The sequence below is a fragment of the Planococcus citri genome, chromosome 2 (genome assembly GCF_950023065.1).
Source record: "Planococcus citri chromosome 2, ihPlaCitr1.1, whole genome shotgun sequence".
Lineage (NCBI taxonomy): Eukaryota > Metazoa > Arthropoda > Insecta > Hemiptera > Pseudococcidae > Planococcus > Planococcus citri.
The window spans coordinates 16,911,626-16,926,764 of NC_088678.1; the positions used below are offsets into that span (position 1 = coordinate 16,911,626).

A 15,139-nucleotide genomic window follows, 5' to 3' on the forward strand; every position below is an offset into this window, starting at 1 on the left:
TTCTGTGTAACTTGTTCCTCTTATAGTTTAGAGAGTAATACTTCCTACTCAAGTGTTTTAAACTTCACATCTGCTGTGTCCATCTCATACAACTGCTGGATATGTTGCCATGAAGCAGTTTGTTCTGCTGCAACTAGTACCTCTGCATAAAAGAAAAGAAAGGTATCGATCTAAAAATATTATATTCTAGTGATGTGTTTGATAATACTCATATTTTTATGATCGATTCTGCTGCAAATTATCATACAGTTAATGATGAAAACAACTTTTTCATTATCACAAATTTGAAAATCCACAGATGATCAGAACCTTGCACAAAACTGATGATAACATTTTCGCAGTTGACTGTGGTTTCTTACTAACTCAGGGTTTTCTTCGAGTTTCTTCTCTTCCTGAATGGGTTTGTGGGTGCGCCGAATATGTTGCGCTAGCGAATTTTTAGAATTGCATTTTTTTGCGCATATTGTGCACATCACAAAATCAGTATCTGAAATATCATTACGGTAAAATTGTGAGTACACAGTGTTCATAAACTGATCAATGTTTGTATAATTCAATATGAGGTTTATGCAATACCTACCATCGTGAGTTTTGATATGTTCCGACAGAGCGTGTGCGTCGCTCAGCACCTGCATGCACGCACTGCACATATACGTTTTTGCCATCCTGGAAAACAACAATAAATATAAATTTTAGAATTTTATTTTAATATTTGCAATACATTTTAAATAAGTAATGATATTTACTTTTTCTTGAATAGGAGGGTCTGGTGAAAGATCCTACGTGTAGGTCGCCTTTCCGATGTGATATATGTATAAAGTGGGAAACAATATGTGATCGATACATGCTTTTATTTGTTTTCCCGTTGGATGGTCATTTTCTGATATTCTATTGCAACAGAAAAAAATCAAAAGAAGTCCATCAAGATATGATCTAATGATGGCGTATATGTATCTGGTAAAAAGAGACATGCAATTTGACGATAGAAAAATGGAAACGAGAATATAAATTGAACCACTTGGGTACTAAGTCGGGCATCCTTACTTCGTGTTTTAATTAAATGCCTGAGTGCTAGTAAAAAAAAAAAATGGTGAAAGAAAGTTTTGAGCTATATTGAAGTGTGAAAGGAGTTGAAATTTATGGAAATGGAAGTCATTAAATTGGAATGCTCATATACTAACAAAAATGTTGCAAAAGTAGTAATCAAAGTACAACAATAAAAATCAAATATAAAAAAATACATAAGTATGACAAAAACAAAATTAAATCTGAACCTATATGGTCTTAAAGAATCAGAAAAAAATAGAAAATAAATAAATTGTGCAAGGACATTAGTATAGTGAATAATGGCCAAGTTTACACAATAGGAAACGTATCATGTAATAAATAGTACATAACCATAGTTGAAATACCAAAACATATCTATAACAAAATGTAAAATTTATTTAAAAATAGGAAAAATAAAAAAATCAAAAAACATTTTTTCTTCAGAGAAACATTACCGAGAATTATTAGAATAGACATAGTCCTAAAGTAATACTGTCTAATGGATCAAAAAACAAAACGAGGAAAATCCAAGTAAAAAAAATGATCATAGTAAGACATCGGAGAGGTATAAAATCCAATAAAATAATATTAAAAAAAAAAAAACAAATAATAGTTAGAAAAAAATCAAAGGAAAAACAAAAGGTTTTTTTACTTTAAAGGATAATTAAACGGTGACAAAATTGATGACTCAGTTCAAAAGTGCTCAAGAGTCCAACAGGTAATGAATGACATTTACGAGTAACAACGAATCATAAAAAAAAAACAACAAAAACTTATCTCTTCCTAACGATAAGGAAAGAAAAATAAAAGGATACATAGTTGTAAACTCGTTTTACCAGTGGACTGAAGGCTGGAGCTGGAACTGGAATGGTTGTTGCGATCCGGTTGTGCACCTTACGATGTACTTTGTTGGTCCGTAATTGGAAATCTTGCATGGTATAGTGGACTTACCTTAAGGTGTGTAAGTTTCTTGTAAAGTGCACCTGTCGTAGCATTATATCGGCGCCCATAAGGCATCCACGGTCTTTGGCTGTGTCTTGTCCACGATTGGTTTAAGATCTTCAAGGTTGGTACGATGCGTTCGTGACTTACCATCTTTTGGGCGGTATCTTTGTACCATTTACGTAATGCCTCTCCTATTTTTGTAGTTTTTTGACGTCAATACTGGTGGTAAGATGAGGATTTTATTGACTCCATGTTCTAGAAGATACTTCAGGAACTTCGTAAGATCAGCAATCATTCGGTCAATCATCTTTTTTGCGACTTCGAACTCGCCCAAGGAGATGACGATGTACACTGACATGATTATAAAAATGCTGTTTCATATACTCTTGCAGAATCGTCATCGACAAGAAATCGCCATGTATTTTTGATACGAGCTTTTAAGTGGGGGGTATTGAACAATAAATTGAATCAAGCTAAATTATGTTTTCAAGAAACTTAACTTGTCGTGTCTGCTTTGGATTGAATTAAATAGGTATTCGGGATATAGGTAATACCTGGCTATAATTGAGTCATCGATATCAATCCTAGTTCTGACATGTGTTAACAAAATATCTGGATTGATTTTTTTGAAAGACTGAAATGGCACTCGAATTATACGTTGGTTGGTACCTCGTATTGCCAATTCGATATGATGAAAGCTCTTTGATTCATCTATGTCGACAGACCGTACTTGTAGTATTTATGGAGGGTCCACTCACTTTGTATAGTTTTCGATTCCAAGTTGACAAATTGGGTATTGGCTGAACGACCAAGTAGCTCGTCGAATTTTTCCGTTCGTTCTACGAAGTGTCGATTGACGTAAGAGAAAGTTTTTTTCGTACTGATTTTCGGAATATCCAGGACTTTTTTACACTTATACTGATTCAATATATGGTATGTAGTATCCATTTCGAGATGATTTTAACCTTGAACATTTTCAATGAAGCAAGTTGGAAATTCCTTATTTTTGAAAATGAAATCGCGAGGTTATAAGACTCAACTGTTCAAAGAACTTATCCAAACCTAATTATCGTAGTGGTATTGAGAGAACCCTGTCAGCTTGTCTAAACGAGATGAGATGATTCGCAACGAGACTATGAAATAATGCAGTTGGTTATCGTTCTACAATTGTAGGTAGGTACTTATAAGAGTACTTGTGGAGCATCGGTACCTACATGAAACTAGCAAAGAAATTATAAACAAGCGAATAAACGAGAAAAATACCCACAGAGTATGTAGGAAAAAATACGATTTCATTGCGTTTCAGCTATACCTTTATCCACATGAATCGTAGCGGTAAAGTCTAATTATTGTATTTTAAATGAATATTTTTTCAAAAAAATTAATATTTTATTAAACATAATCATAATGATATATAAGAATAAATTAATTAATAAGTATAAGGACGTAATCTCTATCGTAGCATGTTTTAATGAAATTCGTGACGTATACTGTGAACATAAGATTTAAATGGAAAGAAACTAGAGAGAAAATTAGTGTGCTCTGTTTTTTGTATATGCTATTTCATATGGTAAAAGAAGTTTGACGTCCATAAGGAACAAGGATCGCTTAGGAACCTCCACACTTACTCCGTCGGCTGTATTTTTGACATATAATCGGTTTATGGTTTCTTTCAGTCTGTGGTACGACTTTAATCGTGGCTAAAGAAAAATATAGAAAAATTATGTCGAAATTGAGGAAATGATATTTCTAATTTCGATCTCGCGAAGGAAATTGCGTTATAGATAAATTATTGTGTTTGAGATTTAAATGGTACTTATGGAAAAACTTGCTGCAGTAGATTTCTGGATTCAGTATAACAAATAGCGAATAAATTAAGTTACAAATGAAGACAAATGTCTTGAAAAAGAGCTTAAAAATCGCTGGAAATGCAATGTTTGTCTTGCTTTTATCGCATCTCATATACCATCTAATATTAACGATATTGATACGAAATCAACGCATTATTGCTGATTGCTGAAACGCTGCGCCGACAGATGTGTGAAAATGGCATCTCCAAATTGGCCAGATGAACCGGTGACGACCACTACCAGTAGTCGATACGCCAATTGAATACCTGATTCTATTCGATCGTCGATTTATCATGATGAAAAAGTTTTTATTGATGAAATTTCATCTTTTTATTTCATCCAGTTTGTCAACCGTCAACGGTGCTATTTTCACCGGAAAAATAACAAAACAAAGTACAAAAATGTAAAAAGGTTATTTCATAATGCCTAATTGTATTCAAAATTGAGCTTAGAGTTTGAAAACTTAGGTCATGGATGTGGATTATGTATGGATTTTTCTTTGAAGAAAAGTATTATCCACTCCGATCATTTCAGACTTATCAGTAATATTTTAAGTACCTAGCTACCTACGTGGGTAGATCCGTATGTGAAAATTTCTGAACTGAGAGGTAGGTACAAATGAGTTAGATCCCAAACAGGAACGTGTACTAAACTATTCATGTGTTTAAATAATAAAAACAAATCAAAAAATCCAGCCTTATCAGTAATATTATAAATACCTACGTGGGTAGATCCCATATGTGACAATTGTATACCTGAGAAGTACAAATGAGTAAGATCCTAAGCAGGAACGCATACTAAATTATTCATGTGTTTAAATAATAAAAACAAATCAAAAAATGTAAGTACTTATAAAAAATAAAAACAGAACAAAATTAACATTTATGAAGAAAGGAAAGTCTTTTATACCGCTAGTGGGTTAGATTAAACAATACAAAGAAATTGTCATGGTGAGTCGAGATTTTCGAAATTATCAATACACGGATTACGCTTCGACTTCCATTGCCTCGTAAAAACGATTTTCATTGCGCTGTTCCATGAATCTCCTACTATACCAAATCTGCATGTCCTTTGCAAGTCATTTGGTCCTTGTATTCTGATTAGTGTGTACTGTGTATATAGTAAAACCTTTTCTGCTCTGCTGATGGGACTGTATTTCCATGAAATGGGCTCATGTTTTTTGATTTCGAAGATGAGGTTTGTAGAGTTTTAATTAAGCGATCTTTTTCTCAAATGGTTTCTTTTAATTCAGCGTTTTGACGTAGGAGATGCTGGAGTTCGGAGGCGAACTGCGAATTTCATTCATGCTGGTTATTCATAGCAAGATTCATTTCGACGAGCTGGGATCTCGTAGCGTTGTTGATAACGAGACAAATACTGTCGGTGATTGGAGATTTTTTCACAACGATTTCACGTAAGGCTTTTGTATTTATAATCGTGTCGCACTTCTTAAAAGGGCATGGTATTTTACAATCCTTAAGATGTTTGGTTTTGATCATGAAACACTTGAGGTGTACTATATGATTGCATTATTTACCCGTAATTAAAACTGCAGGACCATTAGAACCGGACGGAGGAATGGCCAGCGAACCATCACAAAACGCACACACTGCAACCGAAAGATCAGTAGTACCCAGTGTGGGCGCCATTAATGTAATAGAGAGACTTAGAATACATGCGCCAATAATGTAATATGAGAATTACTAGTTATATGGGGGAAGGTTCAAAAATACTCCAAAGGAAAGGAGATTTTCCTTAGGAACGGTTTACTTCGTGGGTATAATTAACAAGTCACAATTCTAATTGCACAGTCATTAAAATATATAATTTATCTCCATCAAGGAATAGAATAAAACATTTTTAGAGAAAATAATTAAATTGAATTTTGTGAAAATTGTTTGATTGCAAAAATTGGTATCAATAATATTCCCATAATAAAGCAATAAAATTCAGAGAAATAATTAGTCAAAATGTGTTATCTAATTTTCGAACCCCTGAATCAATTGGAAATGGTTATCAAACCGTTTTGAGCAGTTCTGCATGGAGCCTCCAGCAGATTTTTGAAAGTTGAATTTCCCATAAAATATTACTCATTGAAGTTAGAAAGCTGAAATTTATTCTGTACTCTAATTTCAACGCGCTGAGTCGATTGGAGGTGGTTTCAAGCCAATCTAGAACCTTAAACCATATTTTCGGAAATTCCAGATTTTAAAAAGTCTCACAAAAATTGTCTAAATTATGTTTGTTTAGCATGTGTAAACTCGGTCGATGCTGGGCTAATGACCTATGACCTTTTGACCATTTATGCACCATTTTTCCAAAATCGATTACTTCCTGTTCGGAAACATTTCTCCAGTGATTTCACAATAAAGATTTGAAACATTCACTGTATTATTTTTGCAAATAATCTTCACTCAAAAAAAATTACTCTTACCCCGGATTCGTTTTGCAAAAAAAAAAAAAAATGGATACTCACTCTCAACTTTGTAAAGAAATACCAAAACAAAAGTTCGGGAGAGGGGGCCGATTTTCTCCAGAAAAATCGCGAGGATTCTTTTGTAGACAGTTCATTTAAACCTCAGACGAGATGACTTATGAAATAAATACTGAAGAGCTGTAAAAAAATTATAAAATTGAAAAAAAAACTACCATACATTCGATCGTAAAAGAAACTTTATAAAAAGATGAAAATAATATGAATTTTCATCCCTTCATTGTTGCATTTCAATTCTCCCAAATTTTGATCTTGAGTTTCTAAATTGTACTGAACATTTTTTCAAATAGAGAAACTTGTTGAATACAAAATGCTCCATGAGCAGGAAGATAATTCTCCGAACATTTATTAGGTGGTAAGTATGTATTATCTTCATTTCGAATTAATTTTTTTGATCCGACATCCCTCCCCCCTCTATGGTCACAACCGCAAAAAAAAAATTGTTTTTCAGATTCTTTTGTAGTATTGAGTTGAAATTACGAGTTATCAGTATTTTAAAAAATTCATCCCTCTCCCCTCATTATAATTATTATAATTGTGATAATTAGAAAACTAAAGTGTGTGGCGACTTATATTTCAAGTTCGAAGCTAGAATCATTTTTCAAAACTGACCTTTCCTCTCCTCGCTTTCCTCTAACGCCCATACAATTTTTTTAGAAACCACTTTTCCGCTCAATTTGAAAGTTGAGCTTTTCACCAGAAAATGAACATTGGATTTTGATAATTTTGATGGTCTTAAAATCTGTTCATGATGTGCTGATGCTTTCAATCCTCTTCCCTCCCCCCTCCATTGAAACAGCTTCCAAAAGCTTGCATTTTAAAATGTCCCTAATATTTTGAAAATTTGTGAACTTTGCAACAGAGTTGAGCTTTTTAGCTTTCGCTTGAAATATCTCTACAAAGAGGACTCCTGAAAAAAAAACTAATCCTACATACTTTTATGGGGAAAAATTTGCGATAAAAAATTTTAAATCATAAAAAATGTCTTTTTTTTAGAAAATCTAAGGATCTTACAACAAAAAAAAATGAAGAGAAACAGAATTGCAAAGAATGAAATTTTCTGCTTTGAGAGGTGATTCATTTTCATTTAGAGGGCTTCGTTCGAGCAGATAATAGAAAACTCAACTTGATTTAACGATTTTTTGGGTGGGGGGGGGTGTGCTTGAATAATGATTCACTTTTTATTCATGAGTAGGTACAAGAATAGCGGCGATGTAGCCTTCGGAGCAAGCAGCTTTATCTATAATACTCAATACTCTGCAACCAAAATTGTAATCACAAACTGGCGAACTCGTAACAGAAAATAATTTATTATAACAGAAAGTTTTACAGCTCGTAGACTCGTTCTCTTATTACAAAAAACAATAATAAAGAAAAAACGCAAAATGAAGAAAATTGTATACCTAAGTGTTGATTGTTGACTTATACGACTCTACTAATCAAATCCTCGATTACTGGTGAATCTCGATATCATATCCAAAGCCCATTCGGGCTGATCGTAAGGAACCATGTGTCCGGCATTTCGAACCAAAATTTCGCTAAAGTTACCGCTAGATTTAACGTACCCGGCTAATTTACCGTTTACGAACCAAGGTCTCCTGCGAGCTTTCTTATACTCGACGCTACCCTCGAAGTGTACGCTATTAAGGAAGTTCACCGTTAAAGGGTAAGCGCAAATCACGTCGAATTGCCCGCTGTAGAAGAGTACTTTGTAGTGTTTTAATACCATATCCAACGACGATCGAACGCCAGACATGAAATCTGGGATCATTTTGTAGTACACCACTCCTAAGCTGGTGAACTCGACGTCGCCAACGTGTAAAGCTCGCCGGATTTCAGGTGTTTGCACATACGAGACGTATTGTTTCGATGGATTCCATGTCCATCGATCGTTCAAAACGTTGTATAAACTCTGGAATTGCGATTCCGATATGAATATGCTCAAGATACCGCTCCAACTCTGTAATATTACGATGCACACGAGTGAATGAGATTTTCAACGGGTATGTGATGATTGGCTGGGCTAAGTTTGGGCACTAGTGCGAAAAATCAGAATTCACTCGAAAAATCGAGGATTAATTGGACTCGGAAACCAAACAGAGAATAATACATAGGTACGTCAAAATTAATAGGTAGGTAGGTACTAGATTTTGCCTGATGATATAGCAACTCAGACTAACATGAGTGTAAATCAGTTTGCCAACCCTGCAGATTAAAGGGGCAGCCAAGGAGTAATATTTGACGTCGGTTTTAGTCTATCGTCAAAATCGAAGGAGCTATATTTGATCTGAATTTATATGAAATAAGAACATTAGAATGGATCGGCAGATCCTCCCCCCCCCCCCTTCCAAAAAATCAACGGATTTTGACCAACTCGGAAAACATTTTCAACTTCGAAGGTACCTTTGGAGAGGAGAAATGGGTACTCAAAAAGGGGGCAGTTTCGAAAAAATTATGGTTTTTAACCGGTTTCCAAGAGGACGTCTCAATTGTTTTTTTTTTTGGCCAAAATATGATTACATACTCAACTTAGGAAGAGAGGAATCCAATTCACAAAAATTTTCAAACCGGACACAGCAAAATCGAAAGAGAATACAAAAATATATCGACAGTGAAGATTTCAAGAACTAAAACGTATTTTTCGATTTTCGTTGAATTTTGGAAAATAGCATTTTGGGATAAAAATGGGGAAAAAATCAAAATTTCACTAAATTGACCCATAAAGCTGAAATTCGGCATATACCCTATTTTCGACCCGTCAAATCATTTGGAAACTGTCTCGAATCATTTTGAGCAGTTCTGGAGCCTCCAGCAGATTTTTGAAACTGGAAATTTCTACAAAATTTTATCAAATTAAGTTGGAAATCCGAAATTCACGCCGCACTACAACTTGTACACACCGTTAAGTCGACTGCTGCTGAGTTCGAGTCATCTTGGAGACTCCAGCAGCATTTTGAAAAATCTTGAGAGCCTCCAGCAGATTTTTGAAACTTGAAATTTTCACAAAATTTCATCAAAATGCAGTTGGGAAGTCGAAATTCATTTCGTGATCTATTTTCAATACGCCATGAAGTAGGCTGCGAGCAGATTTAAAGTCGTTTTGGACCCTCCAGCGACTTTTTGAAAATTACTGGAGCCTCCAGCCGATTTTTCAATGCTCGAAATTTCTAACAAAAATTTACCAAATGAAGTTGGAAACATACTGAGTTAACTGGAGGCGATTTCAGATCATTTTGGAGCCTCCAGTAAATTTTTATAAATTCTAATTATCCAAAAAATGGCATGAAACTTGCCCAAATGAACTTTAGCAAGTATGACGGGGAAATATTACTGGACAAAAATACGGTTCCAAACTGGGCCACACCTATTTGAATTCCCCTCAAACTTTATCAAATCCCCCCCTTCTGGCCTCCAATTCCTCCCAAAAAAATTCAAAGTCGACCCATCCACCACCTTTTTATAAGGTGCCAATTTCTATTCAACTTCTGATACAATTTTGAGCTTTCTCTGATCTGTGACATAGACCTCTGCGAATATCAAGCGGAGAGGGAGGGATTAAAAATCTAAAAATATACTCACGTAAAATGCATCAATGTAGTGTTTATCTTGTATAGCTTTTTTGCCTTGATTCTCCAACTTGAGCATCTCATTTTTGGCTTTCAAATCAATCAGTCCCAATTGATAGGTGTATTCGCTATATGCCATCATGGTCTCAGGATCGGTGAACCCATTTCCAATGACGATACCTGCGCACGCAAGGGTCATATGAAATGAAAGCGTTTAAAGTTGGCTTATTAATTCAATTATCAACCATAACCAGCTCACCTTTCAAATTGATGTAAAACGGACCAGTGCCAGCATTTTCTTCGTGTATATAGTGCGCCAACGAAGGAACATATTTACCTAAAAAGAAAGTAATACAAAACCCATATAATGGGTCAAAATTAGACGTAAATGGTACGAGTCCCGACCAGGTACAATAAAATACGTAGGTAAATACACGTAAACAAACATAGTAAATACACTGATGATCATAAAACCTGCGAATGACTCTCCGGCTATGTAAAAATCCGTATCTCTATACTCGGGGAACATTTTGAAAAACTGTTTCAAAGCGTTGAACAAATGTTTAGCTACCGTTGTTTGATTCGTCGCGTATCCGTCGTTATGATCCGTGTAGCTGTACCCTAAAGGGGAGAAAAAAAAGTCACTGCGTCATTTTGTACCTTAGGTATACTTAGGTACCAGGGTGTTCCGGAAATTGTCTGTCAAAATTCAACTGCAGAATGCAGATAGTATCCAATGAGACTTTCAAAAAACCTTATTGTGACTGGTTGCCTATCTTGCGAATTTAAGGAGCCACGAGCTTGACAAAACTCGAAATTGAGTAGTCATAATAACGTTTTTTTGCTGGTCTCCTCGACCTCTATCCACTGAGTTGAATTTTGGCAGACGATTTCCGAAACACCCTGTACATTGTACATACGTAAGATAGATAGCATAGTAAGTGGCTAAGTACACTTTACTAAACAGACATAGGGACACTATAGGTGGAGGTACCTACTGCTCGTATTTCCGTAATAACGCAACCGGAATTAGATTTATGTGCTATACGAGATGATAAAATTAGTTTTTATTATTTTCAATGTTAAATTCATCGTTTAATGCGTCGCGCCTCAGTCAGTCAAAACCGAGACTGGGGCTACCTAATACTTTCTACTTTGGTTATGACTCTCGTATGTACGTATCTATATAATCGTTACGATTAGGGAATCTTAATTTTTGAAGGTTACAAACTCGCATAAGTAATTGATAAGACTCACATGATGGTATAAATCTTCATCGTAGATACATAAATATGACGAAAAATAAAGGTCAGAGCCACATTAATTAAATTAAGTAAACATGAATCAGTAAGTAAGTAGCATGTGATGCGAAAATTATTACTGCAATATTCGTACCGGTTCCAACTGGATTATCGATAAACAGCATAGAATGATTGATATTCCACGAGTAAGGATTACGTTTCAGGGTGTAATTACCGCCTTCTGAGTCGATGTGGCATTTGAATGGGCCGACTTCTTCGAATAATCCGTACAACGAAGATGCTCCTGGACCCCCTTGTAGCCAGAGAATTAATGGGGAGTCGACCGTACCATTCTGAAACAGAAAATGGGATAAAATAAATATCTAAATCAATATGTGAAACACTTTACTCAATTCTCTGCCTGATCACTTTCTCGAGGTTTACTACTCCTTCTGCTTTTCATCTGCAAGGGCTATTTTAACTTAAGGTATTACGCAGGTAATTGGTTTTCAGATATTTCCAGGGGTTCTCAAAAGACAATTTTTTGAAAAATATCAGCAGCTTTGAATTTTGAACTTGTGATGTGAATTTTTTTAATGATGGAAAAAAGTAATGTCCCAAATTGTCAACGTTTTCGGAAGTTGACTGAATTGTCAAGGAATCAGATCCTTCTAATTTCTCTCCTTCTCCCTCATCAAGGGTCATTAAAATGGGTGGGTAACTTGTGTACCTTCATTATAGTTTTTCTGAGGGATGTCCGTTTTGGTAATCAAGAGACAGGATTTACTTATTTTATTTTCCGATGTGATCTGGAAAAAAAATGATGATGAAAAATAAAGATTTTCACATTGCAAAATGATCAATTTCCAAAATTCGAAGAACACTCTAATATGAAAATTGGAAAATTGGAACCCCCCCCCCACTTGATTCTTCCTCTTCGCATCCTTTCATTTAGAACATACAATTAATTCACCACCTTAACTTGTCTCAATAAAGTTGAATCAGAATTTGGGGTAAAAGCGTTCACGAAAACGTAAATTTTGACACCCTTAAGATCAGATAGCATTTTTCAAAATTTCTGACTGAAGCCCTCTTCCCCGCTACGATGGCTCAGTTTTGATTTTAGGATTCAATGTATTTCAGGATCAAAATCAACACCTTCTAAAACATAATTCGATAGCATTCATGACACTTTGAAAATTTTTGCATTTTCCCTTCCCCTCTTTTGAAGCATTAATTTTTCGGAAATATTCGAAGAATTTCAAATTTGAAAAAGACTATAAGAACGCGAGGGTGTCTTTGTTTTGGTTTTATTCCTAGAAAATCGAGATAGACTGAAGAAGAGTTTCTCTGTTAAGGGGATTATTAAGAAAAATTTCGGCACAGAAATGAGAAATTTTTGTAAAAATTCATTTCTTTGATTTTTAAATTTTGTGAAATTTATTAAATTTACTCTTTATGTTTATAATATGTAAGTATTTCGACAATTTGAACAAAAAACGAAGCATTTTACATTTTCTATAGTAAGGTCAATGAATTTTCGACGACCCCCCCCCCCCCACAGAGATCGAAATTCAGTCAAAAATGGGGAAAAATTAAAAAAATTGTGTGACGTATCGTTTGTTTGAGTTTTTGGAGTGTCAAGGTCGAATATCGAATTAATTTTTCGATTAGACCCTCTCAACCCCCCCTCCCCGTATACCTCGATTTGGTCCAGAATGTGGGAAAACCGAAAAAATGAAAATATTGTGTGACATATGATATCGTTTGCTTGGGTTTCAGCAGCGTCGAGTTCGAATATCGAGTCAATTTTTCGATTACACCCTCTCAACCCCCTCCACAGGGATCTAAATTCAGTCAAAAATGGGGTAAAATAATTGAAAATATTGTGTGACATATCGTTTGTTTGGGTTTTTGGAGCGTCAAGTTCGAATAAAAGTCAATTTCTTGTTTAAAACCGCACACAACCCCTTCCACAGAAGCACAGTTCCTCCCCCTCTGTTAGTCGAAAATGTAGGAGAGCGAAAATATCGTGTGACATATCGTTTGCTTGGGTTTTTGGAGCGTCGAGTTCGAATATCGAGTCAATTTTTCGTTTAGGCTCTCTCAACCCCTTCCAGGTACCCCAATTAGGTCAGAAATGTGAAGCAAATGTAAATATTGTGTGACGTATCGTTTGCTTGAGTTTTTGGAGCGTCAAAAGGTCGAATATCGAATTGATTTTTCGATTAGACTCTCTCAACTCCTTCCACAGGGACCCAAATTCAGTCAGAAATGGGGTAAAATTGAAATCATTGTGTGACATATCGTTTGCTTGGGTTTTTGGAACGTCAAGTTCGAATATAAAGTCAATTTTTTGTTTAAAACCTCACAACCCCTTCACGGAGGCACAGTCCCTCCCCCCTCCCCTTTTAGTCGAAATCAAAATAGCTCAAAACCTCTCCCCACACCCTGCATCTTAGAAACTTTTAAAAAGACATTATTGGGCGAACCAATATTTCTTCAGAAAGCCTAAAGTGGTGAATACGAATTTTGAACATGTTTTTCTCCTCAATTCGAGCTCATTTACCTAATTAGTTTGTTAACTTGGTAGATTCAGTTCAACTTGCGAGAAAATTCTGTGAAAATTGGCAACACATCAGAAAACATAAATAATTATGTAAAAATTCAAGTATCTAACAACGGTTTTTTTTTTCATAAAACTCCTCGTTATTAAGACAAATGAATATTTCCAATGGAAAATAATGAGCAAAAAATCCAAAATTATGTTTCAAATTCGAGAAAATGCACCACTTTTCAAACCATTGATCTATTATTTTACATCACTCATAGACGAAAATTAAGAGATGAAGATCGAGGGTAAAACGACATGGGAATCAAATATGAGAGCTCCTATATTAACACATTGAAAAAGCTAGTTTGATTATTTTGTTGGTGAAATTTTTTGCAAGATGAGTTCATAAAATAAGGTAAAACTTAGTTGGTCAACTTTCTACTAGTAATGTTAATTAATCATCATAATTTTTCAGAATACATTTTGAAGGATAGAAATTGACGTTCCCCTCTTCCATCTCACTCTTTGATTTACAACCAAGAAAAATCATTCGTACAAAAAATTAAGCCACGATTTCAAAAATTGACGAGTCATTGATGGCAAATTACAAGCATTTGAAGCAACATTTTTCGATTCATTTTGCTTTACTTAACCTACTATAAAATTCGAAAAAATATTCAAGAACACACAAAGACCACTGCTGAATAAATCTGAAAAAAATGTCCACCGAAGCCAGCAGATACATAGGTACTTAGTTGACTGTACGATTTAATGGCTGATTTTCACTCCAACTTACCCCTCACCCCCCCAATTGCTCTAATTGTTCATGAGATTTTAAGCTCTTCAATATCACTCTCATCAATTTTTCCCTTTCTCACAAATTTCTCGATCATTTGAAAATTTGACTAGATACGATTGCCAATCAACAACGTAATAAAATCACTCACCTGAGACGGGAAGAACCAAAAAAATAAATTCGAATTATAACTCTTGTCGATGGTGAAATATCCCGAGTAGCTGGGTATCTGTTCGCTAAACAGACCAGGTCCGACTTTGGCCACCTTGCGAGCTTCCTCGATCTTACCCCTATTCAAATAGGGCGTCAATAAAAGCCTTTCACCGGAATTGGGCGAGTCTCCTTGCGGCTCCCATAAGGGATACGCGCTACGCAAATACAAAGGCGTCGATTCGGACGAAACAGCTCGACATTCTCGAATTGAAACGGCAAATTTGAAAATTATCACGATAAGCACCACGTTAAAGTACCGGCACAAAACACTCGTCATCGTAATAATATTGTACGATGAGGATCAAACTACTACGGTGCGCACGATTTGGTAACTAGTTGCCCGATGAGCGACGACGCTCTCAGTGGTGCGTTCGTTAGCCTCAAGCACGAGCCATCCATCGACTACATCCTTCGGCGTCAATCGCAGCTTCGT

The 15,139-nt window shown here is 35.4% G+C and overlaps 1 protein-coding gene across 1 annotated transcript; it reads right to left on the reverse strand.

The window, feature by feature from the left end:
- Positions 1-7,630: 7,630 nt before the first annotated feature.
- On the reverse strand, positions 7,631-15,139 carry LOC135834805 (venom serine carboxypeptidase-like). The gene is made up of 6 exons (XM_065348774.1): positions 14,645-15,139; positions 11,298-11,496; positions 10,377-10,523; positions 10,162-10,239; positions 9,916-10,082; positions 7,631-8,296 (listed from the first exon to the last, which is right to left on the reverse strand). Exons 1-6 carry the CDS (start codon positions 14,981-14,983, stop codon positions 7,772-7,774), a joined length of 1,455 nt encoding a protein of 484 aa, XP_065204846.1. The 5' UTR covers positions 14,984-15,139; the 3' UTR covers positions 7,631-7,771.